Source organism: Rhea pennata, chromosome 2 (genome assembly GCF_028389875.1).
Source record: "Rhea pennata isolate bPtePen1 chromosome 2, bPtePen1.pri, whole genome shotgun sequence".
Taxonomy (NCBI): domain Eukaryota; kingdom Metazoa; phylum Chordata; class Aves; order Rheiformes; family Rheidae; genus Rhea; species Rhea pennata.
In genome coordinates, this window is record NC_084664.1 from 157,282,857 (window position 1) to 157,308,563 (window position 25,707).

The following is a 25,707-nucleotide window of genomic DNA, read 5'->3' on the forward strand; positions in this document are numbered from 1 at the left end:
TCAGCCTAAGTTTCTATTGTTTTACCAGGAATGGGTAAATTTGCAGTGGTAATATTGTAATTATTCAGTGTTGAGAATCAGTACAATTTCATATTCTATATTTCTTTCATAAAACTAGTGATCCTTTGAGTATGCCATTCTTACTGTATTTCTCAAACGTGCATCAGAAGAAAACTGGCAGTTCTGAAGCCAGTGTTCTTACTCTGCTTAGGCTTTTGAGGTACTCAAAAGTAGATTTCTGGATAGAAAAAAAAAAGTAATTCAGCTTGCAGAGATTTCAGGTATACTTGTGCAATACCAAGCTCCCTCTAACCTAGACATAAGTCTAAATTATATATTAAAAAAATAAAAAAAAAACTTGAAGTCTAGAATCATATCTTGTTCCCTGGAAAAGTAGCTAATACGCTAAATATAAAACCGGTGGTTGGGCTAGTGTTTGCATTTGGAAAATTTAATATCAATAAATGAAAAAAACAGATTTCCAGTTTCTTGTAACTGCTGCAATTAAGAACAGTCACACACTAATGACTTTCAAATGTATAGGTTACTGTAGAGCTTGGATGTGAAACTGTGATACTTGGATGTTTAAAACAAAATATTTCCAGTAGCAGTTTGTATTCCAGGCTAGGGATATGTAGAGACATTGTCATCTTAGCATTTCTCCTGTGTCTTCCATAGGAGATTCCCATTTCTCATGTAAGGAGCAACTTTGACTACTTAGCAGTGTTAAGTGTTAATTGCAGCTATTAAATAATACAACTTGGATACTAGAGATAATATTGAGTGTGAAATTCCTGATTGTTCAAGCTTTCCAGTGTACATTCTTCTGTTACTGGTTATCAGATGAGTTAATATAGAAAGCATGCTCAGTGTACACACACACAGTTTATTCATTATTCTTATCTATTGTTTTATACCTATTTTTATTTTTTCTACTGTTACATAATTTTTTTAATGTTTCTATTGTTCAAGTGATGATTATCATGAGGTCTGTGGAATATGGAGGACCTAGGTAAGGGAGCCTTAGTAATAAGATATTTCTGCATGACAGCTGTACTCAACTGTTTCAGGGTATAGACACTATAACTGTTAAGGACTAGTTGGAGACTTCATATATGTCTGTTAGGGACTACAGCAATTAGAGGTAGAACTGCAATGTCTATTCTTGGGTGAAACAGTTGGTGCTGATGACAGGACAGTGCTACTACTGCTGCATTTTGGGGGTTTTACTTTGACCTATAGTCTAGATACATAAACCTGGAAGTCCTGGAGTAACTAGAGCTGGTTGTGAGCTCCTTGACAATTTCTTCTGACTTGCTTTTTTTCCTGAATGAAAACTAGTTTATATGCTCTAATATTACTGACATCAAAGCAGAGTAAGTAGAGATGATCCAGATGTTCATTTAGACATACATCCTAATACAAACTAAAGCATTAATGTAGGTGAAATTAAGACAATTGAAGTCCAAAGGAATGTCCTGAGCATCGTTTTAATGCAAATAAGCAAGCACTAGGTCATAACTTTGTCCAGAATTTCCAAACTGCTTGTGTTCTGATGTGTACGGAAAAAAGTAAACTTGCTTGTGTTCAGACATCCTAACTGGTTTGGTAGGAGACACCCAGCAGAATATTCATAGGAATACTACATTGTGATAGTATGGAAGGTTGATGTATTTATAGGTAGACCTTCATTATTAATCCTAGAATTAAGAGTGAACACTTGAATATTTTTCAGTTAGAGATCGAGTTAAGTCACTGGCTCTTATACTGCTCAATCTTCTTGGTCCTTGCAGCGTCAGTTTAGCTCAGTACAATAAAGGTACATGATCTTTTCTAAAATACAGGATCAAAGCAATGCTGCCTTAATTTTCCTTTGGCTTTTCAAAGGTAACCTTACCAGACTGGTTCTAAATATCCTTACTTTCCTCCTGTGCTCCCTCTAGATGCAACTCCAGGAGGCAATAAGCAGCTCTGTCCCTTCTAAAACTGCCATTAGGTTAACAGCTTCAGAACAACTTTCTTTTCTGTAAAGTGTAGTGTGGCTTTCTTAGCAAGCTATCAATTGTCTTTCAAGAAAGTTCTTCTGTCTTCTACTATATGACCTTTATAATGTATGTTTGCCCTATGGTGTAAGCTAGCTGTGCTTTCCAACAACAACAAGTGCTCATCCTAATTTATGAATATTGTAGAATATTGTTCAGTTTTTACATTCTAGCAAACTTAACTGTATATTCATCCCTGACGTAAGATACAAAATATCCCTCAAGGAACTGACTTTTTTAAAAACAAAAAAAGCCCTTAGCCTATCTATTGAAATCTTTCAGATTCATGAACATGGAGGTATCAAGAAGGAAAAGGATCCAATATGCACGGTAGCAATCCAAATGTATATTTAAAATACATACTGTATACCTGCTGATGAAAGATATTTTATTAGGAGCTTAATTATGGAGAGGTTGCATTGTGGAGAAGTTATGAAGGTCACCTCTGACCTTTCATGCTGTGTCAGAACTTTGATCAAGGTATTGTATGTTTGCAACTCAATCTTAAATACATTAATACGTTATTTCAAGATCAAGGTTCTTCATGCTTTGTATAAAGTTTTGTATTTGTAACCAGCTCAGGCCGTATGGAGCTTTCGTATGTGAGGTCCAGAACCAGGAAATACAAAATGGGTTTCTGTACAGTAGTTGACCCAGACAGTTATAGTTTGACTCTGATGGTTTGACTGTGTATTGGTCCAACCTCTGTTTTGTAACTGAAGCTTCTCAAAAGCATCAATATTTAGTTTGAAACAGTTTAACTGATTCGATCTTCCAGAACTGTCCTTCTTAGATAACTGTCACAGGCTGAGACCAGCAGTGAGTGTGAGAAGATTAGTTTTGCTTGTTGGCTTCTGCTAAACAGAGACTGATCTTAAATGGGCAGCTGAGAATTAACTGTCAACATCTGTTCAAAAGTTATCTGACTGGTCAAATGTCTGTATACTAGTGTTAAGCATGTGACACTAACTATCTTCACGATTGATATATGAATTAAAACATTTTTACTTGTGTCCATAGGAAGCAGAAGGATTGAAGAGTAATTAAGCAGCATGGGATTCATACCAGTATTCATTTTGCAGTTCAGAGTTAATGCTTTGGAGTGAGCAAGACTGCCTGATACTCTTTTGGTAGCTCTCTTCTAATACATAAATGCAGTAAAATCTGCATTAATTTGGGAGATTGTTTCTTAACTAGATTATAAAACTGGAAAGATCTGGACAAAGCCTTTGAAATAGGAATGTTTATGGAACAATTGTTACATTTACATACTGGACAAAATTTTATTTCACTTAAAGTGAGCCAAGGAAGGCCTTTTTTTTAAGTGGGGAGAAATGATTGAAAAACACATTCAGCTCTAAAGAGTTCACTGTGACACTTGTTATTCCTGTGTAATGTGCCAAATTTGGAGATTGACTCAAGGTCTTTGAAACTCCTATGTATTTGAGAAGTACTATATTAATTGCATGTTAATAACTTTACTTTCATTTCTGTAGACCTTAAAGATCTGTGCAGAATAACAAATCTTGTGTCTCCAGCTCGTTCACCGTTGCATGCTGAAGGAATGGAGATCTTGGAATGCTTTGTTAGATAATAGCATGCATTTGTATTGAACATAATTCATTGTTTTTCTTTTATCTCCTGATTTTAATAGGGTAGGTGCCTATTCCATTCCTTGCTTGTAAGGGGCTGTTCTCAATATATTTTTTTCTGCACTGCATTGCAACACTTGATAATGGGATTTTCACTGTATCACTGTTCTCCACCCCAAACAACTAAAAATCAGATATCAGCTCAGGATGTGGGACCTTGGTTCATCCATTCCTTTTATCCTTCTCTCTGCCTCAAGTCATCTACAACACTTAAATGTTTGTATTTCAAGTAGCAAAGTTACCTGGAGGCAGTGCAGATGAAAAAGGTGACCTGACCAAAAATTGCATTTGATACACAGTTCTCTTGGAATTTTTGGCTACATGATATAATATTGTTCTGCGTATTTCTTACCAATGATACGTTGACCTTCATTTAGATGGAGTGTTTGCTGGTACTAACTTGGTGTGATGGTTGAATAGTTTTCTTCCCCCTGCTCCTCCTCTGTTTTAGGACTACAATGATGAAATCAGACAGGCACAGCTTCAAGAATTAACATATTTGAATGGAGGTTCTGAAAATGCAGAGGTTCCAGTTGTTCGAGGAAAACCATCTATTCGAGCAAGAGGAGTACCAGTTCCTGCTTTGTCCAGGTAAGTATCTCAGCTACAGGGCAGTTTGATTTGAATGTATGTATTTTAGGCTTTCCTTCAAAAAAAGCTGAAAAGTAAAGTATGTGAAGCAAATAAGGACTCTCCCAAAGTAAGAACGGAAGGTAAGAAATCTTGATTCTTCAAAGATAGCCTAATTAGTCTGTTCTGAGTTGAGCTAACGGTGGTGAAACTTGTCTTGTGAAACTTGTGTATTGTTTCTTAATGTAGCTATCACTCATCATAGATGCTCAGTCTTACTGTAGACACCTGCTTGACTCCCAACTGGAGTAGTTGCTTGTTAGGAGACTTTAGATACTAAAGAATTAGCTTGGAACCCACAGCTTTGACAAAATAGTCTCTCTTGCCTTGAATGACATCTGAAATTCAGAGTGATTTCTCTAACTTATAGAATAAACTAATGTTTTATCATTTTGATTGTGACTGTTGTTTGTGACAGTGACTTTTCATGATGGTGTGATAAAAATCTATCTTCACAAAGTAGCTTTTGCATGATTCAGAGGCAAACTTGCTGTTGATTTTTACATTTTTGATACAGGAGGTGTTTTGTTTTTTACTCTTGCATCTCCTTGCAGTATTCCTTCAGCTTCTTTGAGTACTCAAGTGTGAAAACAAAACTAAAAGTACATAGTTGTTTCTGTCACAGTCCAGAGATGAGAGAATGTGGCTGCAGCATTTTAGTTAGCAGCTCTTAAGAGGAACCCTTTTCTTGGCTGTGATTCCCATTCATACAAGTTACATATGAGCATTTAAAATCAGTTCAAAACAATGTTCTGAAGTGTATTTTTGCTTAGATTAAGTGTATTAGAATAAAACCTCAGTGCTTTTTCTCTGTTCAGAAGGATCCGCTTGTGCAGTTCTGTGTATCCTGATTCCTGACGATTGTTTAACAATGCAGAATGAACCTTAAATCTAGAGAACTTAGTGTTGATTACTATGCTTTCATAGGAATTTTATAGAATTTTCTCTGTGAGAACAAAAACTTGTATACTTAATTCTTAGCTAAGTAACTTACTACACAATGCAGCTATTTTCTTAATTTTAATGTTACTCAAAATAGTGCTAATTGTATACTGAGGTTTACTACTTCAGTGCTGTAGCCAGCCATCCATAAATGCTGACAAATTACGGTAGAAGTTTGTTTTGCTTTCCTGTAATAAGATGGGGAAAGGGGTTGCTAATTTTATTCAATGATTTGGATGACATTCACATTCAGAAAGGGAATAATAGTAAATGTAAACAGATTTGCATCTCCACTCGAAAGAATTTCAGTCCACACTGAGAAACACTGAAACAGTTCTTTTGGGTACTGATCAGTACTAATTTTGGTATAAAGATCTTCTGTAAAAGTGTATGTTTACTCATGTTGTTTGCTTCCATAAAACTTACCTGAATTGCTATTGTAAATCTGAAGTACTATCTACATATCTGTCTGCATTTGTAGTATCTAACTTCAAGAGTTCACTTCCACTTTGGGTTATGTTTCCAATCATACTTTTAGTAGTGGATAGTCTATAAAATTAAGATTTGTTTTTAGCATATTTTATATATTAGTATACTGCTTTCTGTGAATGTCATTTGTTTGCAGATAAGCTCTGTTCTTCAATATCTTTAAATTTTGCATAAACATCTGTAACAGCTCTGCTACACATACTGTAGGCTCAGTACAGACTTGCAATTCTACTGCCCTTTTTCATGTCTGTAAACTAGTGCTTCTGTGATTCAGTAGCTGGTTGTTTGTCACATCTGGTGTTTTTAATTGCTAAAGTTTTTGATACCTAATTTACAGTACTAAGTATCTGCTCAGTGCATGCTTAATTCCTGGTAGCACTTAATTCTAATATAACTCTAGTTTCATCTTCTGTGGATTTTGGTAATACTTTCTCTTTAAACTTGCTTTTAATGGAAGACACTTATGCTGTTTTGTGGCTCACTATCTTTTGTAGTTTGCCCTGTTACCATTCAACAGTTAGAGCATCTTCAGAGTAAATCTGTTAGCATTTGATTTGGAAATGATCTTGTAAATACAAAATGAAATTGCTTTGTTTTCTCTTTCATATATAACCTAATGAAAACTGAAAGCTTTTCTTTGACTAAGCTTGAGTGATACTTACAAAATAGCTGCTGAGATACTGAAGCTATTGACTTAGAGATTTCAAACTCAATGTTGATGCTTTTTTTAGCACCAATTGACTTCAGTGAGTAATGTTTTCATCAAAGGAAGACTCTGCTAAAGGCTGTCTTACCATGTTAAATAAAACAGTTTGAATAGCAAGCATCCCTGATGCTTGCAAATGATACTTGGATATCTTAAACAGTCTATAGCCTGAGAAGACTTGTAAAGCTTTTTAAAGTACCTCTGCTTGCTGCTCTCTTAATTGGTACAATGTCTTTAAGGTCTGTCTTGACGCTCAACTCATCCTATTGAGGATATGATAAAGGATTGTTAAAGTTGCTAACTTTTTAAGCCTTTCTATTCTATGTTATTCCTGAATAGTTGTACTTATTTTTTGCCTTTTTAAAGTAAAGAGTACTTTATTGGGCATGTTGAAACAAAATGCATCTCTAAGTGCCTTCTTTTAAGATAACATTACATGTATGATTAGCTTCATATAAAAGTTTTAATGCAGTCAAAGATGAACTTCAGATGCATTTGTAGCATTCCTACCTTGAAGCTGTGGGGGTTGTGCTGACCATCTAACCTTTTTTAGGTATCACCTGTCTCTTTTGTGCAGTAGAAGGGACATGGGAGTTCTGCTCTAATGAAAGTTAGTTTTATTCCTTGATTTTTTTTTCTATTTTAAACTCTTGACACTGGTTCATTCTTAAATAATTTCTTGGAGACAAATATATAAAATAAAGGATTATATTTTTTTAATTTATAGTGCTAGTAAGTTTGAGTATCATTTTGTTTAGTCTGAAGCTGCTACATCATCTAGTCACTATAATGCATCTGCTGTAGAATTAGTGTTTCCTTAATGCATCTGAATTTCTATCCATAGTCAGTGCTGTGTAAGTGATGGGCACAATTTAAATGTGAACAGTCATCTGATTAACTAGAGTGCATAAACAGGCATGTGTTTACACATGTTAATATGTGCCTCTGAGGACATTTTGCAGCTATAAAAGTAGCATTTCCTCTCTACAACTTAAAGCTCTGATTTCATGATTAAAAATGAGATTTAAATCTGAATCCTAACTCAAGCTTAAATGCCGTGTAAGAGCAGAATTTGAGGATGGTAGTAGTGACACTAAGGGTATAGATAAAATTTTCCTTGCTACTCTGGGGTGGGGTGAGAGAGCAATGAGGGTCACTAATAGCTGAGAATTGCTGTTACTCGGTTCATTTTCTAGCTTCATTTAGCTCATTACTGTGGAATAATCTTGACTCAGTTGTGCATAACTGGGAAGAGTTCACTCCCCAGATTGAGAGAGGAAATATATTTGAAAGCAAATATTTTGGTTCCACTAAGATGAGGGAAGGAAATTCTTCTGGTCAATCAAGAGAGCTTTAATGTTTTTTCATGCTTCTCTAAGTATTTGAGCAATATCAGGATGAATAAGAATGATTCAGTGTTCAAAATGGAACTTCCTTCACCTTTTTCTGGACCAATTGTGGCAATATATGCAGCATGACTTCAGTGGTGTCTTTATGCACAGCAGATGCACGTGCTTGCGTCTTTGAAAAACTATTGTATTTAAATTTACTGTCTGGCTGCAGAACTAAGTTTGTCAGAATGTTATGCCTGCCGTGTTTATTCGAGTCTGTACTTTTTCAAAGATTTCAAGCTATGTAGAGAAACTCCAAGTTTCTCTTAAGCATGGCTATATGTACTGATGGCCTCTCTGGAACAGGATTGATCTTCCATAAGAATTGTCAATTGAAGTAGTGTGGTTTTTAATTTTTCTTTTTATAGAACCAATATATATGAATAGTGTAATCAAAAATATCAAAATTCTGTCTTAGCTCTCAAACTTTGAGTTTTTTGCTTTCATTTGTCTTCATATTTCTAAGTATGCAGGCTGAGATCCTATGGCTGTAACATCTGGGGGCGAATGTTACACAAAAACTGTAGTTCAGAGTATGCTAAACTAAGCTGGAAGCTATGAGATGTGGATGACTGCTGTAGTGTATTCTAACTTAAGTTTCATCTGGTGACTCGAACAACTTAAGTCACTCAAGTCACTCCTGTTGTATAATGTCTAGAATCAGCTGGTTTATTCTTTGAAAAACTCCTTGCTGAGGACAAGTAAATGTCCTCTAAGAGGTTACTGTAAGCACAGTCTTGGGAGAGCAAGTTCAGAAACCTGCAGGAAAAAGTATTGTTCAGTGTGTTTTCTTCTGTTACAAATGCAAGATTTATCACAAAAATGAAACTTGAATCTATATATTACTCTTAATGTGACATTTTGTATAGGTTTGGTTTCAGTAGTGAAATACAAAAATCTGATGAAAAGCAGAAATTTTAGTTCTTTATCTATGACTGACTCCCAAATATCAGTGTTTTGTATTTGGTGTTGAGTTATAAACAAACAGTTCTGTTCTTAGATAGCTAATGTGAACTCTTAGAGGAACACTGACTGTAGTTGCTGAAAAGTTCTATTTGAGGTACGTGGACTATAGTTGTCTGTGCTTAAAAATGAAGATATTTCAACATCTGTAACAAATTATACCAGTTTATTGAACAGTTTAAATCTCTGCAGAGATTTAAATAAATGCTAAAATTAAAGAATATAAACAATTTCTTCCTAGATGAATAATATGCTAGGTAATTGGCTGTAAATTTCAGAACTGTTCTTTATTTTGAAGTCATTGTTGCATTTATTTTGCCCTCTGGAAAGAGGCATTCAAAAGGAGCTTCATATAGCATGAACTAATTCTATTTGTGTTGTTCTTCCACTAAAATTTAAAGAGTTAGTTATGAGATGACTTAGTTGGGATTTTGTAATCAAATACTTTTATTAACCCACCCAATTGTGCTGTGAAAAAAGGAATTTGAAATAAAAATATGTATCGAGAGGTGAAGTAGTGATAAATGAAAAGGTAAGGAAGTAGAATTGTTTTTGTGGGAAGCTGGTAGGTAGTTCTCAGCTAGAAGCTATGGAGGCCATGGCCAAGGACTGACTGACTTTTTTTTGCAAACAAATTGCGGAAATAATATAGTACTACCATAAATTAGATACTAAAATCGCTATTTAAGGTAAAAGAGGCAGAACTGTTTAAATACTTCTGTAAGCATGTACTTAAGTTGTATGGGCTGGTAAAATACTGCATCATTGGCAATCGAGGAGTCTATTAATAATGTGAATTACTCTGAAATGTTCTGAAATGTTCTCTCTGCCTAACAAATAGTATAATATGGTTCTGAGAGATACTAGATTTTTCAGAATACTTTTTTGTCAAACTCTTTTTATTCAAACACAGATTATATTACCAAACACAATGCTTAGTGTTCTAAAGTGTAATCACCTTAAGGGATTTCTATAAAATTTCCTAGTAATTACTGTGGTATGTTTAAAAATCACAGTAGCCATATTCTAATGCTTTTGAAATGTCTATTCTCCTATTTAGTGTATTATGATAGATTGAGAAGATTGCTTTATAGAAATAGTCCTTCGTGTCTGCTGTCTTCCCCCTCCCCTCACTTTCTCATGCCAAATCACGAGTGTAATAAAATAGAACTATAGGAATCTTCATTTTCTGACAAAAATAGTTCTCTTGACACTACCTTGAAAGATGCTGTGATATATTCTGTCATCCCCACCCCCTGCTCTACACAGTAAACTGTGTAGCAAAAAGCAAGAATATTAAGGAGAGTTTTATTTGTCCCTGAACCCAAGACTGAAAGTATACTTTTCAGATCAAAGCCTAGAAGGTAATTACCAAGCTCTGAGCAAAATGCATTTGTAATGTAATGACCTAAGTTACCTGTATGCTTGATAGGGAAGTGTTAATTTCCTTTGCTGGATTCACAACTTCCAACTACTAACTGCTAGGAAATCAAAACCAAACTGATGATGAAATGGAGAATTAGTTTAAACCTTTTAATCTGTTTCAGGGCAGCAAATTGTTTCTTTGAGACTAGATCTGAGTGGTCTTAATTGCATAATACCATCTTTTTATATTTGAAACGGACGAAGGTGGTGGTAATAGTACCTGGCTAAAAGCTAGGACTTTGTGTTTAAATACTATCCATCTACTACAGTTTGAGTAGAAAATACCATTAACAGGTAGTTAAGGAAGAGGATTTCCCTCACCCAGTGAAATTCTGTGGAATTCTGGATAGTATACTGAAGATTCAGAATGTTTTTTTCTTTTAAACGTAGCAAAATAGTGTCTCATGATGTGCAACTATTGTAGGATAATATATGTAATTATGTATTTGCAGTATATATCTGAGGGACCACAGATGACTATTTACCATTTCACCCACTAACTGTTTCAGAGTATTGACAGTGGAAGTACGGAGAAGTCTGAAGGCAGATGAGTTAGAGGGTCCAGTGTCCATTTAGGTACACAGCTAGCTTAGGTGTGTTGTCAGTCTGTCTTGCAAAGATGTACCAGGGGCCTTGGGGCAAAGAAGACCTTCAGACTTCTGAAGGAGAGTGAGGTAACACAGTATTGAGGAGGGAAGACAAAAGGGCAGAAAGTCCCTTTTATTTGAAGATATAATAAGCAGATAATAAAGACTAGCATCACTGCCTGATGGAAAATTAGTATTTTAATGTACAATGGTGTAAGGTATGGAGATAATGCTTTGGCCTTTAGAAGTGGAAACAAATACCTTTATAGCAAAGAGCCTGTGGAAGGATTAAAGAGGAGGCTAACAGACAAGGCAGTGTATTAGGAGAATGATCAAATTTCAGATTTAGAAGCAACCTGAATAAATATTAATATAGCATAGTATTTAGTTGAAAGAAAAATATTTCCAGTAATTGTGCTGCTTGTGATGAAACCATACATTATGTACTTGAACCTGGCAGTGTTTCATAGCTACTTGAACAAATACAACACTTTAATTGATGAATGAGAATGACATCTCATCACTGACACTTCAAAACTCCCAAATCTACTCTGTAAACCATGGGTTTATATGAAAATGACTGATAGGAGTGGGGGGAGAATCCTTTCGTTGTCTAAAACTTTTGATGTCACCTGAGATCCTCGTGCCAAATAGTATTTTGTGTGAATTGAAACAGAAGACCATATTTTTGATACTGTTCATCTTCAAAAAAAAGAAAATTAAAAAGCACAGTGTGAGTGTAGGCTGTGTGCAAAGATCAGGAGAGTTGGTGATGACAGCTGAAACTTGGCCTGCAGGATGATGTCCTTGGTCATCATGGAAGCAAGCAGTGAAAAAGGACTTGGAGGGACTAGGAGCCATGTTGAATTTGAGTCAATGGTAAGCTATATGTATGAAGGTGATAGTTTTTTTTTTTTTTTTTTTTGGATGAATCTAAATGTCAAGTGAAGCACAAAAATGCTTGAATCTGTAGAAGGGATGGCTGTAAAAGGAAAGGGAGAGAGAAAAGATGCTTCATGCTGTCTTTGCAGAGAGTTGAAGCAGGCAATAGATGCCCCTGCAAAGCAGGTTATTAGTGGGAGGGAAAAGCCCAGAAAAATAAAACAAAGTTTCAAAAGAAAAAATGAGCCTGGATCAGTGTTGGTAGACACTGCTTGGGGTATGTGGAGGAAATATGGAGACTATAGCTGAAAACATAGATACCTAGCGAGTGCTTTCTAATATAGTGCACATTTGCACATCACTGTCTAGGGTGGAAACGGAAGAAAAGTCTAATTTAATTTAGAATTTGAATTAAATTGGATTATGTTTGTATGTAGGCTTTTTTTGGGGAGGGGGGGAGGGGCAGGAGCCCTTAAACCTAAAGACAAACAAAACCACAAAAAACAGCCATTAAAGAAACCTTAAGGTAGGAGGCGAAAGAACTGGAGAAGTATATAAAGTAGCAAATGGAGAGCAAGAGCGATCAACACAGACCAAAACTGAGGTAAGTGGAAGGATTAGCAAGGAAAGATAAAAGGGTTGGGGGGAGGGAGTCAGCTGGCATGCTGCCTATCTCAGGAGCTCTGCTGGGTGGCCACAAGTATAAGATGACTCCGGGGAGTTGCTGATTTCAGGAGAGCGGCTGTAGTTGCTTAGACCTGAGGACTATCCCATTTGGTATCCAGTCTCTCCCACTTGATGTCACCTGCTTCTTTCATTGGGAAGGACTGATGATTCATTTCTTATGTACCTCTTCATGTTTCAATAGAATTGTATTAGCCTCAGCTGTCTTTTGTAGTCTGCAGAGCCTTAGTCTTTTATTACTTACGTATAAGGTTCCATACTGCTGATTCTGTTATTTCTGCTACTCTTCTAGTTCTTTTATGTTCTTTTCAAATGAGGAAACAGAATTGTAATTTCCAAGACACAAGTGTACCATAAATGTATATAGTACTGCAATGATGTTTTCTGTGTTCTATTCTTTTCTAAAATTTGATTTGATTATTTTTCTACCATGTTGACCACTGGGCCAGTCTTGGTTGTAAGCATTTTATAGGTAGTAATAGCTAAAAGCTTATATACTGTTAGTGTTGTTTGTCTTTAACACTCTTGCACACTCTTGGTCACTGCTTTGAATTTTGTTTAGTTTTCTTTGATATTCAACTTGAGATTCTGGTTAAAGACCTAGGCATCTAAACTCTCCCTATAAATTATAGAGAATCAGTTTTACTTGCTAAAATGATAAATCAGTTGGATGCACTACGCAATGCATGCCCCATACAAGGAGAGTCTCTAGCACAAGAGCCTCGTCCTGTTTTGATTATGTAGCAAAAAACTAAATGAATATATTGTGTGTATATATATGCACACTTATATTTTTAGTGTATATATGTACATATATGTACATGCTGTCTTACAGTATTCTTCATGGATAGTTTGAAGCTCTGGCAGGCTTCCTGACTCCAGAGTTTGAAAAGCAACATTTTTGTGGTGTTTCTTTTTCTTTAACAAATTGATTTTTTTTAAACTGTCTCTAACCTGCTTGGCTATTTTAATTTTGCTTTATTAGTTTTTAATCCTTTGAGTTTAGAGATTGATTCAGCTTTTTTCCTCCTTTTCTACTGTTGAAGTCCGAGTTCCTTTTGCCCTGTCCCAAGTTGTCTTTTGACAATTGTGTATTTGCTGTAACTTACGTTTTTTAAATGTCTTCTCATGCTGCCTATGCGCCTGTTCTTGTATCTGTTTTTAGCTGTCCCTTATAAATCTTTAACACCCTTTCCTTTTCAGTTAAGCAGTACTGTAACTGATCTGTTGGTTTTATCTGTGTATACAATGATCCCTATTCAAGTGGTGGTTCAACATTGAATCGATATATTATTCATGTCAGAATTGGGTGTCTTTAGTTCCTTGGTAAATTCTTACCAAAATTTAGTGTCTAAAAATTTAGTCTTAATGTTGTAACCTGATGTTAACTCTGTGTGGTGACAACTGAACTCTCCTGTGGCTAGGTACTCAGTGTCTGCTCCTTCCAGTCCCCATCAGCCTGGTGCAGTAACCAAGTGGTGTAATGCAAAATTACCCTTCTTGGTTTAAGTTTGCTACAGGAACTCCTAAGGAGACTATGTGAATAGTCTTCTAATACAGGAGAAATGATTTTTTGCACCATCACTACCCCAATCCTATTAACTATTTTTTTCCAAAGGCAAAAAGACCCTCTTCTCGTGTGGATCTGGTATTGTAATACTTCAAGAATAAACCTATGTTAGCTCTAAAAACTGTTCTTGTTTTTTCCCCTCAAGTGTTTTGCCATGTTTTTTTTAGCGTGTCCCATTTCCTGCTTATTTCTTTGTCACCTTATCTAAAGAATGCCATGAAGAAAACTGTGGCTAGTGGTTCTTGAGTCTACTTTTTTTAACTTGTGGTATTGACAGTTGTCTGTGCCAATAGGTTCATTTCCCTTTCTTTGGCTTCACTTGGAAAATGTCACATTTGCTATTTCTTTATATTGCTTCAGCAGGCTGTGTCTGGGAAGCTCACTGCTCACCCCTGCCCCCACTACAATGAAGTCAAATAAGCAGCTGGTACCCTGTGCTGAGGAGGCATTCTACAGATTAGCCAAAACCAAGTAATAAGCACAGTTTTAATTGCTTACTCTCTAGGCTTGTTTAAAATATTCTGCTCTAACTTGTTTTTTGATCAGTTATTAGGAGTAATTAGATCTATCCTGATTTTTATAGTCAGGGTTTGCATTTCTGATTTTTTATCCCTGATGCAGGTTTTTCAAATACTAATTAGTTATAATAATTCTGTTTCTCTGATAAGTTGACTGATTATGATTTACTTGAAAATGAGACAGAATCTCAAGGGCAGATTTGGGTCTTATAGTGTTGGCTGAGTCAGGAATTTGTACTGATATCAAGACAGTATTTTCACTATTAAGTAGAGTAATGGTTTGATAGGTGAGAAGGTAGTGTAGTGGGTGTTTCTGTTCTGCCTGTCTTATGGTAGACGTTAAAGGTGTTGCTTCATCTGAACAATTATATGTGCCTACATATCTCAGTTATACTCAACAGGGAGAAATGGATTTAAAATGTCCATCAGTCATATTTTAAATGTCCTGTTTAAAAGAAAAGTGATTTGAATTTCACGCTGATTGTGCCTTTAGGTCTGTCTTGACCGCTATGGAGATGAGGGAACTAGCTCAGCTGCAGGGACTCCATCTCTCAACTGATCAATTTTTAAAAAATTGCCATGGTTCTGGTTCCAGATCTTATGTGAACTGTCCAAAGTAATAGAATGCAATTCGATCCTTATCACTTTCAGAACTTTAAAATAAATATATGTAGGCATGCCTATATAAACATGTATAGTACTGTTACTTGTCCTCAAGTGCACACAGAACAGCAGATGATAGCCTATAATCACCCTGCACATATTATGTCTTTGAATATTTCCTGCAACAGTACAGTTGCACAGCTGAAAGTCTTCTCTCCTTCTAGAAGCAGAAAAACATATTCTGCCCTGCTTAGTCTCTTACATGCAGAGTGATCTTTGGATTGTGTTCAGCAGCCTACATGAGATCAGAAGGGAGATGCAGTTAATTCCTCTGTGCAGCATTTGAGTACAATATAGTCTGATAGCTTCAAATTATTCTGTGATGGGGATTTCACATACTATAAATCAAGCTGTAGTGAAGCTGACTGATCACTGCAGATTGGCTTGAGTGTCTCAGTGTATGCAATTAGCAGAAAGAATGACTCAAGCTAAGTTCACAGCTAAAAGTCATATACACCTAATTTACCTTTCAGTACTGTATAATGTAATATAACTGCATTAAAGTGTACAGACAAATGCCAAACTATAAACCTACCCTTTCATAGTTTGTCTTATTGTAGTGAAGTGAAGTTGTTATGTGGGGGAGGGATCTGTTGAAAAGGAGACCAGGGATGTGATACCTAAGTGTGATGGATCCATTTATTTGCAGGGGCCGTGGAGGAGTGCCTCCGCCACCCGCAGGAGTACCAAGAGGGGCACCAGCACCAAGAGGAGTGCCTCCCAGTAGAGGACCAGTGAGTCGCAGCCGTGGGCTTTTGGCACCCCGCACAAGAGGAGTACCTCCACCTGCAGGCTATCGGCCCCTTCCACCACCGCCAGCACAGGAGACTTACGGGGAATACGTAAGTCGAGCTCTTCTCGGAGTTATTGATATACCACACTTTCTTTTGAAGGGGTGATCCTAACTATCACTTTAGACTGTGGTAGCATCTTTTTAATTAAGCCTTGCACCTTGAAACAACAGAGACTGTGGTGATCTCACTGCCTTTTCAGACTTGATGAACTATTTCATATTACTAAAAATTCAGCTTATATGTACTGTAAAAACATTTGCAGTGCACTTGCCAAAATAGTTAGGTACCTCCAAAGCTTAGTATGCTAGGTTTCTGTTTTGCAAAAACTTCAGTAAATTTTTAAATCTTAACTAAAGCTGGGAGAATGATGTTCTGCTACTCCTTTTTAGAATCATATTTATGGTCAAATAACTGTTGAATTTAACACAGTTCGTATTAAAGCTTCAGAGTGATCCTGAAGTTTTCACAATTGTATATAAGGCTTATTGGGAGAAGGCTATATTTTTCTGTATTTGTAATGTAATAAAACTCGCAAAGCAATGAGAAACTTACCAAATCAAAACTATATTCGTAAAAGTGAATTTAATCTTCAAGAAAACAGCAATTTCAAATACTTTTTAAAGTCTTAAGGCTTTACAGCCAAGGCTGTTGTCAAGACTTAGTCTGTTATTCAGACTACGAAAAAAGGAGTTCTTGTTCAGACTTCTGCTTTACTTCATCTTTTATCTTTTCTCTCTTCTCTGACCCCACCCACCCTTAAATCAATTCTCAACTGTTTTCCTTTTAATCAGAAATCTGAGTTTCTAGGTAACATTTATAGGCTTATGGAGAAAAAAGGTTAATGTCATAAGCGTGAACACTTACATATACTTGAACAATTCAGAAGAAACTAACGCAGTTTATCAATCTTCTGAGAACTTGTACTTGAATGATGTATCTAAATATCCCCTGCCTAAACCTAACTGGTCAAGGTGGATACTGCAAATAGGTGATTATTGTACAATGCTCTCAGAGCAATTGCTTCCCTTTAAGCTTCTTGTCAGGAACTGTTCCTAAGGCCTACATTGTAAAAGTGATGACAACGTGATAGAAAAACTTGTTCTAGTGATTTCAGATTATATGCATGCTATGGGTAGCAGATGTACAGAAATGTATGGCCTGGTACTAATGGATAGCTGATTGACTCATATTCAAATTCTGGGGGAGAATGATTAGAAAATAGAACTATGCTACATACACTTTTAAGTGATTTGAAATTGCTGTTTTTCTTTAAAGTCCTGGATGCAAACAGGATATCTAGACTGAGAGATGGATTTAAAGCTAGTAGAGCAGTGCTAGTTGATTCATTTGAGTAATGTTTTCAGAGTCTCCTTTGTTAAAGTAGAGCTTTGTTACAATAAAGTTTTGCTAGAATATGAAACATTAGTATATGGTGGGTCAATTGTTAAATTGAATGAATGCTGTTTCCCCCAGTTGCGAGTTGTAGTGCCTTACTGTATGTTTTATGAGTTGTGATACTGTGGTAAGAGTCACCAGTAATGTATGCTTGTTCCTTACTAGTAGGTGTTCAGCGGTATGCAAGTGTTACACACTAGTTTCCAAACCTAAGTATCTGAACAGGAAAAAATGTCACAATTTAAGAAATATTTGTAGAATGAGACCATTAATGAGGTTGTGGGGATTATTTTTTTAACAGCATCTTGGTGGCATACGGTTTCAGAGTGGCAGACAGATGTATCCAGCAAGGTTACAGAGCAACTCTTAACTTTTTAATTGAGGATTAGAAAGTCTGCAGGGATTCATGAAGCTTTTCATTCCCCTAGACTTACAATGCTCTACTCTGTGCTAAATGAAGTATATGGAATGTCAAGGAAGTAAATATATGGTCAGAAGGAAGCAAACTAGATTTGGATGGAAGTCTTCAATCATGTGCTGCTGTAATTCTACCTATAGCTAAAGAAATAGGGGTTTCAGTGTATAAAGTCATTTATTTTTTCCTCTGTGGCATACTGTTAAGTATATCTTGTGACAGAAATGAGGGTGTTGGAGTAATATAAACAGCCTCACTTTTCTCTTACTCCCTTTGGTAACTTAGTCCTGAGTATATGTCAGACCAGTGAATCCTTAACATCTAAGAGTAAGTTACTATATCCTAATCTGTCTCCTCCTTGTTTTTCTATAGTTTAAGAAGTGGTCTTAACATTTAATTAAAATGGGAATACCTACTGCATCCTGAAAAATTAAAAGGATTAATGCTAGAGACAGTGACTCATCCAAGGAAAATCATGGAACAGATGAAGAACCATGTTTACTTGCAAGTTATGGCCAAGACTTGCTTCACCACTGCTTTGGGAAGTGTTTAATTCCAAATGTTCCTCTTAGTATGTGGGGGAAAAAAGTGGTGTCAGAGCTTTAGTTTTGTGTCTAGCTATTTTATTGATGCTTTGTTTCAGTGTTCAGACAAGGATTACCTTAATAGCAGATTTTCCTAATGCAGTGACCACATGTATAATTTCTAACAGTTGATATTAGAATTAGAATGCTTTAATGGGATTGCTTTCTGTAATAAGAAATTTAATTAAGATGAAATGTCTACCAGTTCTAGGCACCTTTTCTAATGTTAAATTGTAATGTGAAAAAGAACATTATGTACTATTTCCAATTAAAGGTCGACATTTTTTGAGGTTGAAGAAGGGTGCTTAGATGCATGTACCAATAACCTTCAAAATCTGATCTTTAAAATCCATGTTTAGTTTGATTTTTGGAAAAGCTGAAAACTTATAAATGGCCAAGTTTTAAATATTTAATTTCTGAAATGTGTTTCTGAATGTTTCCAGAGTTATTTTGGTTTTAGCGGTGGACAGTGCAGTGCTTCATAATTAAGCATCTTGTGATTCTGTCCTTGAATCTCATAGGAAAGGACCCAAAAGATCTTACTGCAATATTCTGGCTAATGGTATCCCATCCAAACAATCAACAGAAGACATGATGCTATATGTCTCCATTCTTAACTAAAGTTCAGGTCTCTGGAAAGTTTGCTGAGCACCAGGCTACTGGCTATTCTTGCATACACAGCATCAGGAGAAATGATTTTATTCCTTTCTGTTTTGCAAGGAATCTTTACAAATCTGGTGGGAGAACTGAAGCAAGTGGGATGGAGGAAGAAGGGAGATGCTCACAGGTGATATGTAGGGTGAATGAGAAAAGATAAACTTAGATTCCAGTTTATGTTCCCATTGCTGTTTATAAAATGCAGATTCATCCATTAATGTAAATAATGATGCCAAAGAGTCTCTTATTTACAGGTGAGTGCCATTCTGCTGAATAACCTATAGCCAGTGTAATGCATCTTTCTAGAAAGCTGGTTCAAGTTTTCTCATGGAAAAATAATTTGATTTTGATCTGCAGCATTCAGCCTGAATTCTGCAACTGCTGGATATTGGTCAAAAGTGGAAACAATATCCCCTTCTCTGTTTGAAAATGCCGAACTGTGGACAAGTTTAGCTCTATGGATTCTGAGTGTAGGGGGCTATGCTTCAGGACCTAAAGAGCTGCTGTTAAATGCACAAATGCACTTTTTCATTCCCTCAGTATTACTGCTCTCAGCTTGTTGAATTAGGTGGATTTCCCCTATTAGATGTTTTGGTATTAGTTTGTAGGCATCTGCAATATGTGTAGTCTGTTTTAGTTGACTTGATACTTTTAAGACACCAGCCTGATTTATCTTCAAAAGGTTATCAGGATCCTTTCTATATCTTATTGAGATCAGACATAAAAGATACTGAAAAAGCTGAGAATTAGGATAAAGCACTTATGAAGCTGCTTTCTTGGAGCTGTTAAGAGAATGATTTTTGCAAGGTAACCTGTTTTTAAAGTAGGAGACTATTTTTTCCACATTTGTCTTGCATTCATTTGCTCATTCATTGTTCTTGGCTGAATAGGGAAGATCTACACAAAAGGAGGAATACCATGGGGGGGGGGGGAACACTTTATTTACAAATGACCCTTTTTCAGTAGGGGAAAAAGGGGGAGGAAGGGGAAATTGAGCAAAGTGAGGGTTGATAGAGAGGTCGTAAGATTCTGAAAAGACTTGAAACTCTGGATTGAGTACCAGTATTCCTGTAATCCCATTTTGGAAAATCCACACTGTCTCTTTTAACTTGCTTTGGTCTTCTAATTATTGATCAGTTTGAAGTAACTTGCAGCAATTTTAACCAAGTTATTCAGGTGTCTTTTAAGTTGTTTTGAATGTAGAGTTATTTTGTTCCTAGAGAAGGGTGTGAGGTAGCTTTGTTCTCTAGGAACTGCCCACCTCTGTGGGTTTCCACTTGCATCTTCTGAATTTTTTTTAATATCTATACTGAACCTTGACATTTCAGAGGAACTACAACTATTTCTTAATTCAGGATGAAATCAGTTAATACTACTGGTTAGAAATGGGGAGAGGAAAGCAAGTTCTTAATATCAGAACACTATTTCAGTGTTTTCAGAATAACTTTTTACAGCTATCAATGTTCTTGTTCTGATATTTTCATTAAACTTTAGCTGAATAGGACAAGCAAGAAAAGTTTCAAAGCTTTTAGTCTTGATTTGTTTCATTTTAAACTTTGTTTTGCATTTTCCTAGTTATTTGTGCTCTTTTGGGAGAGTGGCTTTTCTCAAGCTTTTCACTGTTTTCACAGCTATAGAAATAATTTTCTTGAAGGAGAGGTTGAAAAGTTTGTTTTTTTTTCCCACCTTTCTATCTTGAAGTTCAGACTTGCATTAAAATTATTTTAAAGTTACTTCCTTCTCAAATTATTGGAAAACTTGAGCTCTTAATCTTAACTGACTGTTCTGTGACTTGGTGGTATTGCATAAGCACAAATCCTTCTCTGGATTCTGACACTTCTTTCCTGCTGTTGTGTGTAGAAAACAATTTTGTCTGGTTTGAATGTCACTACCTGTATTCATTAGCTACTCTTCCCCTCCCCATGCTGCATGAAGATAACGCACGCTAGTAATTCTCTTACTCTACTTATTTGTGCACTTATTAATGCTGAAAGTGCACTAGGCTCCTGAAGGAAACCAGATGAGAATCTATAAAATAAGAGCTTAACCTGTGCACGTTTGCTGCTAAAGTCCCTGATGTTTTCATTCAGACTTTAGTAGCTGCCCATAATAGTTCCGATTGCCCTATATTCCTGTTGATTGAGGGGGGGATGTTCCTTCTGCACCAGAGAATGGCTATTCCTTCCCTTTAGAATACTAATTCACTGAAAATATTCTTCACTGAGCCATGGTGATGTAGCCTCATTCTTCCCTCTTTAGTTTAACCTCTGTGTACAGATTTTTGTAATAAGCTACTGCTATAAGTATTAAATTCAGAGAATAAGGAAAAGTTTAAAAACAGCCTTTTAGTTTTAATGATAACAGCCTTATTTTTCCCCACTTGGATATATTTATTTGGCTGAGAAGAGCTGGGAAACTGATTTTTGATTGAATTGAATTTGATTTTTTTCTCCCCACATTACAAGTAGTTTTTTTGTTAAAATGAACTCTTTACCCTCTTTCTTCCTGCTTTTGCCTTGTTCTCTTTGAAACATTAATTCCACCTAAAGAAGGGCCAAGTACTAGTCTATCATTGTCACTGCCAGCAGATTATAATTTAAAGCCACTATTTCCTATTCTCCATGAACAAGGGTATTTTTAAAGTACTTAATGAGACAAATTCAGACGGGCAAGGCTTGCCATGATTTATGCGTTGGGTAGCTGTAGAAGTTTTTGCTAAGACTGCTCTCATTGCTTTCATTAGCTTTTGACCTGTGACAGTAACTTACTCAATGTATTTGAAGGGTTCATATTTGCACACTACTTTTAGTTCTTTCCATGGAAAATTTTCGCTGTTTGCACTGAATGGTTACTGGTACCAGTGCTGCTCTCTGCTCTTGGGATTTATATCAGTTGTGGACACCATCACTGGGACAACTGTGGGTATAAACTTCCTCCAGGACAGACTGCAGTTCCTGCAGACTGCTTTAACTAAGGATATACGAGCCAGGTTTGAACTATTTTACAAAACATCCCTTTCATATACCTTTCAGAAGATCTCTTGTACTTCTGTTATTTTGGAGAATATGAAATTCTTAAAACTGAAATGAGCAGAAGTTGAGACAATTTATTTTTGTATTTCAAATGTTCTGTAGAAAACGTGCAGTTTTAAGAGGATTGAAGCATTTGCAGATCGGTATATGTAGTTTTTCCTGTATTTTAGTTAAGTGTGTGCTACAGTTTTAAACTGAACAAAATCTCATGAATTAGTTTTCTATGTTGTCCTGAATAGTCAAATAGTGAGTGACAAACAATGCTTCAGTTCGTAAAATTAAAGAAATGATTTGGGGCTTTTCTTTTGGTGTAGGAGAGCAAATGTACCTTCACTAGTTAACTGATGCTATTTATTGATTATTGATTGCTCGTGAAGTATCATTCATATCTCTGGGAGGGGTGAGGAAGCAATTACAGTGTATTTAGTAGGCATAACTCAAATGGTGTCTTCCTTATGGAGAAAAATGGCTTTAAATATCTTTATTTATATCTTCCTAAAAACTTAGGAAGCCTTAATAAATACCTGAAATGTGTGCCAAAAACTCAGCAGGAAAAGTATGAAAGTATAATTTTTGTTTGGTAGAAAGAAATCGTTATAGCAATGCCTGTCAGTGATTATTTGGGATGTGCTTAGGTATGCACAGCTCTTCTATAATGAAGTTTTTATGTACGTTTCCTTTATAAATGGAAAAAAAGACCTATTTTCAGGTTTAGTATGATATTTTATAGTATTGCAATGTTTCAGATGACTGAGGATATTTTGCACAGATACCAAGTAAGGTTGGAAAAAACGTTCATTGAAGCTATATATCTGTATTTCAGAAACAAAATTGTCAAAATATTCCAATAGTGGGAATATTTTACTTTGGCTAACCTTACCTGAAGCCTTCAAAAATGGAAAGTTTTCAAATATTATATGATGGAGAGAAAATAGTATGTTGGACTTAAGTGAAAGCTCTGAAGCATACTTGAGCTTCCCCTGCATAATTGTTATTTTAAGGTGACTTGTTCATGGTAACAAATGCTTTGCAGTTTGGATCTCTTCTCTCAGCAGAGCAGGCCACTGAAAACAGCTCTTATTCTATTTTTGCAGCATGTTTTGTGTGCATTTTTTTAATAAAAGCTTGTTTTTATGACTATAAATACAGCAGTAAGGAAGAACTGACAGTTCTATTTTAGCAGGTTATTGTAACGGCAGCAGCCTAGGTTGATCTTGCTAAACCTAAGTGGCAGGAATCTTACCTAAAAAAGGTAGATACCAAATATCCTTCTATTTGTAGCTTAGGAGTAGGAGTGTCATCTTGAGCGAAATCACAATGCAGGGCTCCAAGAAACTCACTACTACTGAAATTACAATGCAGAATGATAGGCAATGAAGAGTTCCCTGTAAAAATTTTTTTATGGAAGAGAAACAGTAATACTATGAATAGTTAAGTCTGATACAAAACATAAATCTGTTTCTCCTAAATACTCTGCTTTCATTCTGCTGGATGTATTGTTAGCCTAAAGAGACCCTTCCTATTTCAAGTTTACTTTGTTCCATTGTTTCTGTCTACAAGAGGTCACAGATACCATAGCTTCAGAGTAGTCTTTATTTCCTGTTTTTTCATGACCAATTTGTTAGTAAGACAATTAACATGTGTGTGAATAAAAACAATTGCTTAGAATTCTCCAAGAATACCTTAGTGGCAAAGCTTCCCTAAAATATAAGGGATAAGGTTAGTCTCAGTCCTCTACTTCATTTGCTGTCACTGATGGGTGCATGTTAAGTTTGAGAACTCCCTCTTTGGGGAGGGATGGTTCACAATTTGTAAATCCTACAAGAGGAGACCAAATGTCATGTAAGTATTCTGGAACAGAGCAAAGAAGTTGTCTGAGATTGCTTCTGCTGTTGATCAATGTCTATGTTGTTAACAGATGTCGAGGTATTGCATCAATAAGTAATAAAGTGCTTGTTCATAATAACTGCCAGGAGGCAGTGGTTTTGTTGGTTTAGCGTGTGGCTCCTCAAGGAAAATCCATATCCTTATCAGATGGGGAAGAAAATACTAAAATACTGTCCTAATTTCTAGCTTCAGGCCAATGAATCTTTCAAAGAGAAGACAATCTCTTTACTTTTCAAGTGGGACCGCTTTCCTTGGTTTCCTCGCAAGTATTTAGAACAAACCATGTTTCTTTAGGCTTACTAATAGGCTGTCAGACTCATTTATGTGTCGAAACATTGAGTCTGGCAGTGGTGAGGTGGTATTGATGGTAGATTGCCTGATTTTTCCACAGAAGCCATTACAGATAACAGGAAAAATGCTATTAAAATCAAACTCTCCTTCCACCCCCCCCCCCACAAAAAAACACTGCAGACATCAAATTCGTAGCTTCATCTCTAGTTTCAAGGATGTATCATTGCTGCAGAAGGCTTTACTTCTGAGATCTAGAAAGCTGTCTGTTTTGAACTACCGGAGGTGTTATACCAAACAATTTGAGTATTCCCTACCTCACTGATACCAGTAGTTAGTTTTACTATTTTCAGTTGTTACTGAGGTAGTCTGCTTTCCCAGGAGAGATGTGGCTCTTTTGGGAGACTTCATCCTTATTTTGTCAGGTTAATATGTTCTGAAAACACTGTACTAGTTCCAGATACATGGAAAACGATGAGCAGTAAAGTTCTCTGTAAAATTTTTATGGAAGAGAAACAGTAATACTCTCAACACTAAAGTCTAATACAAAACATAAATCCTAAGTCAGCTGATGCCTGATTTGAATAGGACCCAGTCTAAGGAAAAGTGTATTCTCTAAATATCCTAATTTGGTGAAGCTGCATGAGGTGCCCTGAATATCCATTGCAGTCTGTGGATATTTGGATACTTGGATATATTGGATACTTGGATAGGACTTCTTAATTCTTTGTTATGATTTCTAGGGATCAGTACAAAGGAAATGCCACTTTTAGTTCTCATTTGTTTAGCTCGGATGTATTGTCAAACTAAGCTAGTTCACTGGATTTCCACATTTCATCTTTCTCAAGGAAAATAAAGTCGTCATATTTACCTTTTGCTGAAATTCCTGTACAGCTTGCACCTGGAGTTAATGTGGTTTATTCAACTTGGTATTTAAATCTAGTGCTGTTTTGGAAAAAAAGCTGTATTGCAGTCCTTTTTTCAGTAGTGTCTTAATGTGCTGAATGCTAAAATTCCACAAGCTTGTGTGTACAGAGGGCAGAAGAGGTAAGAGCTGTTTCTTGCAAACATTATCTCTAGGCAATTTCATTGCCCTTCCCATCTGTAGTCTGTGTAGGTATATTGAATTCAGTGTCCAAAACTGAGTTTGCTATAAGTCAGTTGCATAATCTTATTTAGATGCTTTGATTCCTAACAGAGGCCCTTTCCAGAGCTTTCTTGAAGGTCACAAATTTAAGTGTGTGAGGATATTTGTACTATTTTTCTGTATCAGCAACTGTTTTTAATTAAAACAAGAGGTAGTGTTTAATTAAAACTGTCTCTTTATGCAAGCACGCAATTGTCAGTAGCTCAAAATAAACAATATTAAATGTAGATGGCCTCTTAGGTGGAGTTAGTAGATTAATACCATTAACATCTTGCTGCTTCGTTGTCCATGTGTAGTGGTAGAAATTATTGAGACACCAGTGTCTTCCCTATTCAGTGCTAGGTTGCTACCTTGTTTCTAGAGT

The 25,707-nt window shown here is 36.0% G+C and overlaps 1 protein-coding gene across 3 annotated transcripts in view; it reads left to right on the forward strand.

The window, feature by feature from the left end:
- The window catches only part of KHDRBS3 (KH RNA binding domain containing, signal transduction associated 3), a 90,889-nt gene that overhangs the window by 46,727 nt on the left and 18,455 nt on the right, over positions 1-25,707 (forward strand). Inside the window, exons 5-7 of one of the 3 annotated variants that reach the window (XM_062568431.1) lie at positions 4,146-4,285; positions 14,324-14,434; positions 15,794-15,986. In XM_062568431.1, the coding sequence (XP_062424415.1) occupies positions 4,146-4,285; positions 14,324-14,434; positions 15,794-15,986 (444 nt within the window). The remainder of the gene's footprint in view (positions 1-4,145; positions 4,286-14,323; positions 14,435-15,793; positions 15,987-25,707) is intronic. The other 2 variants (XM_062568432.1, XM_062568433.1) reach the window with 2 other exon arrangements.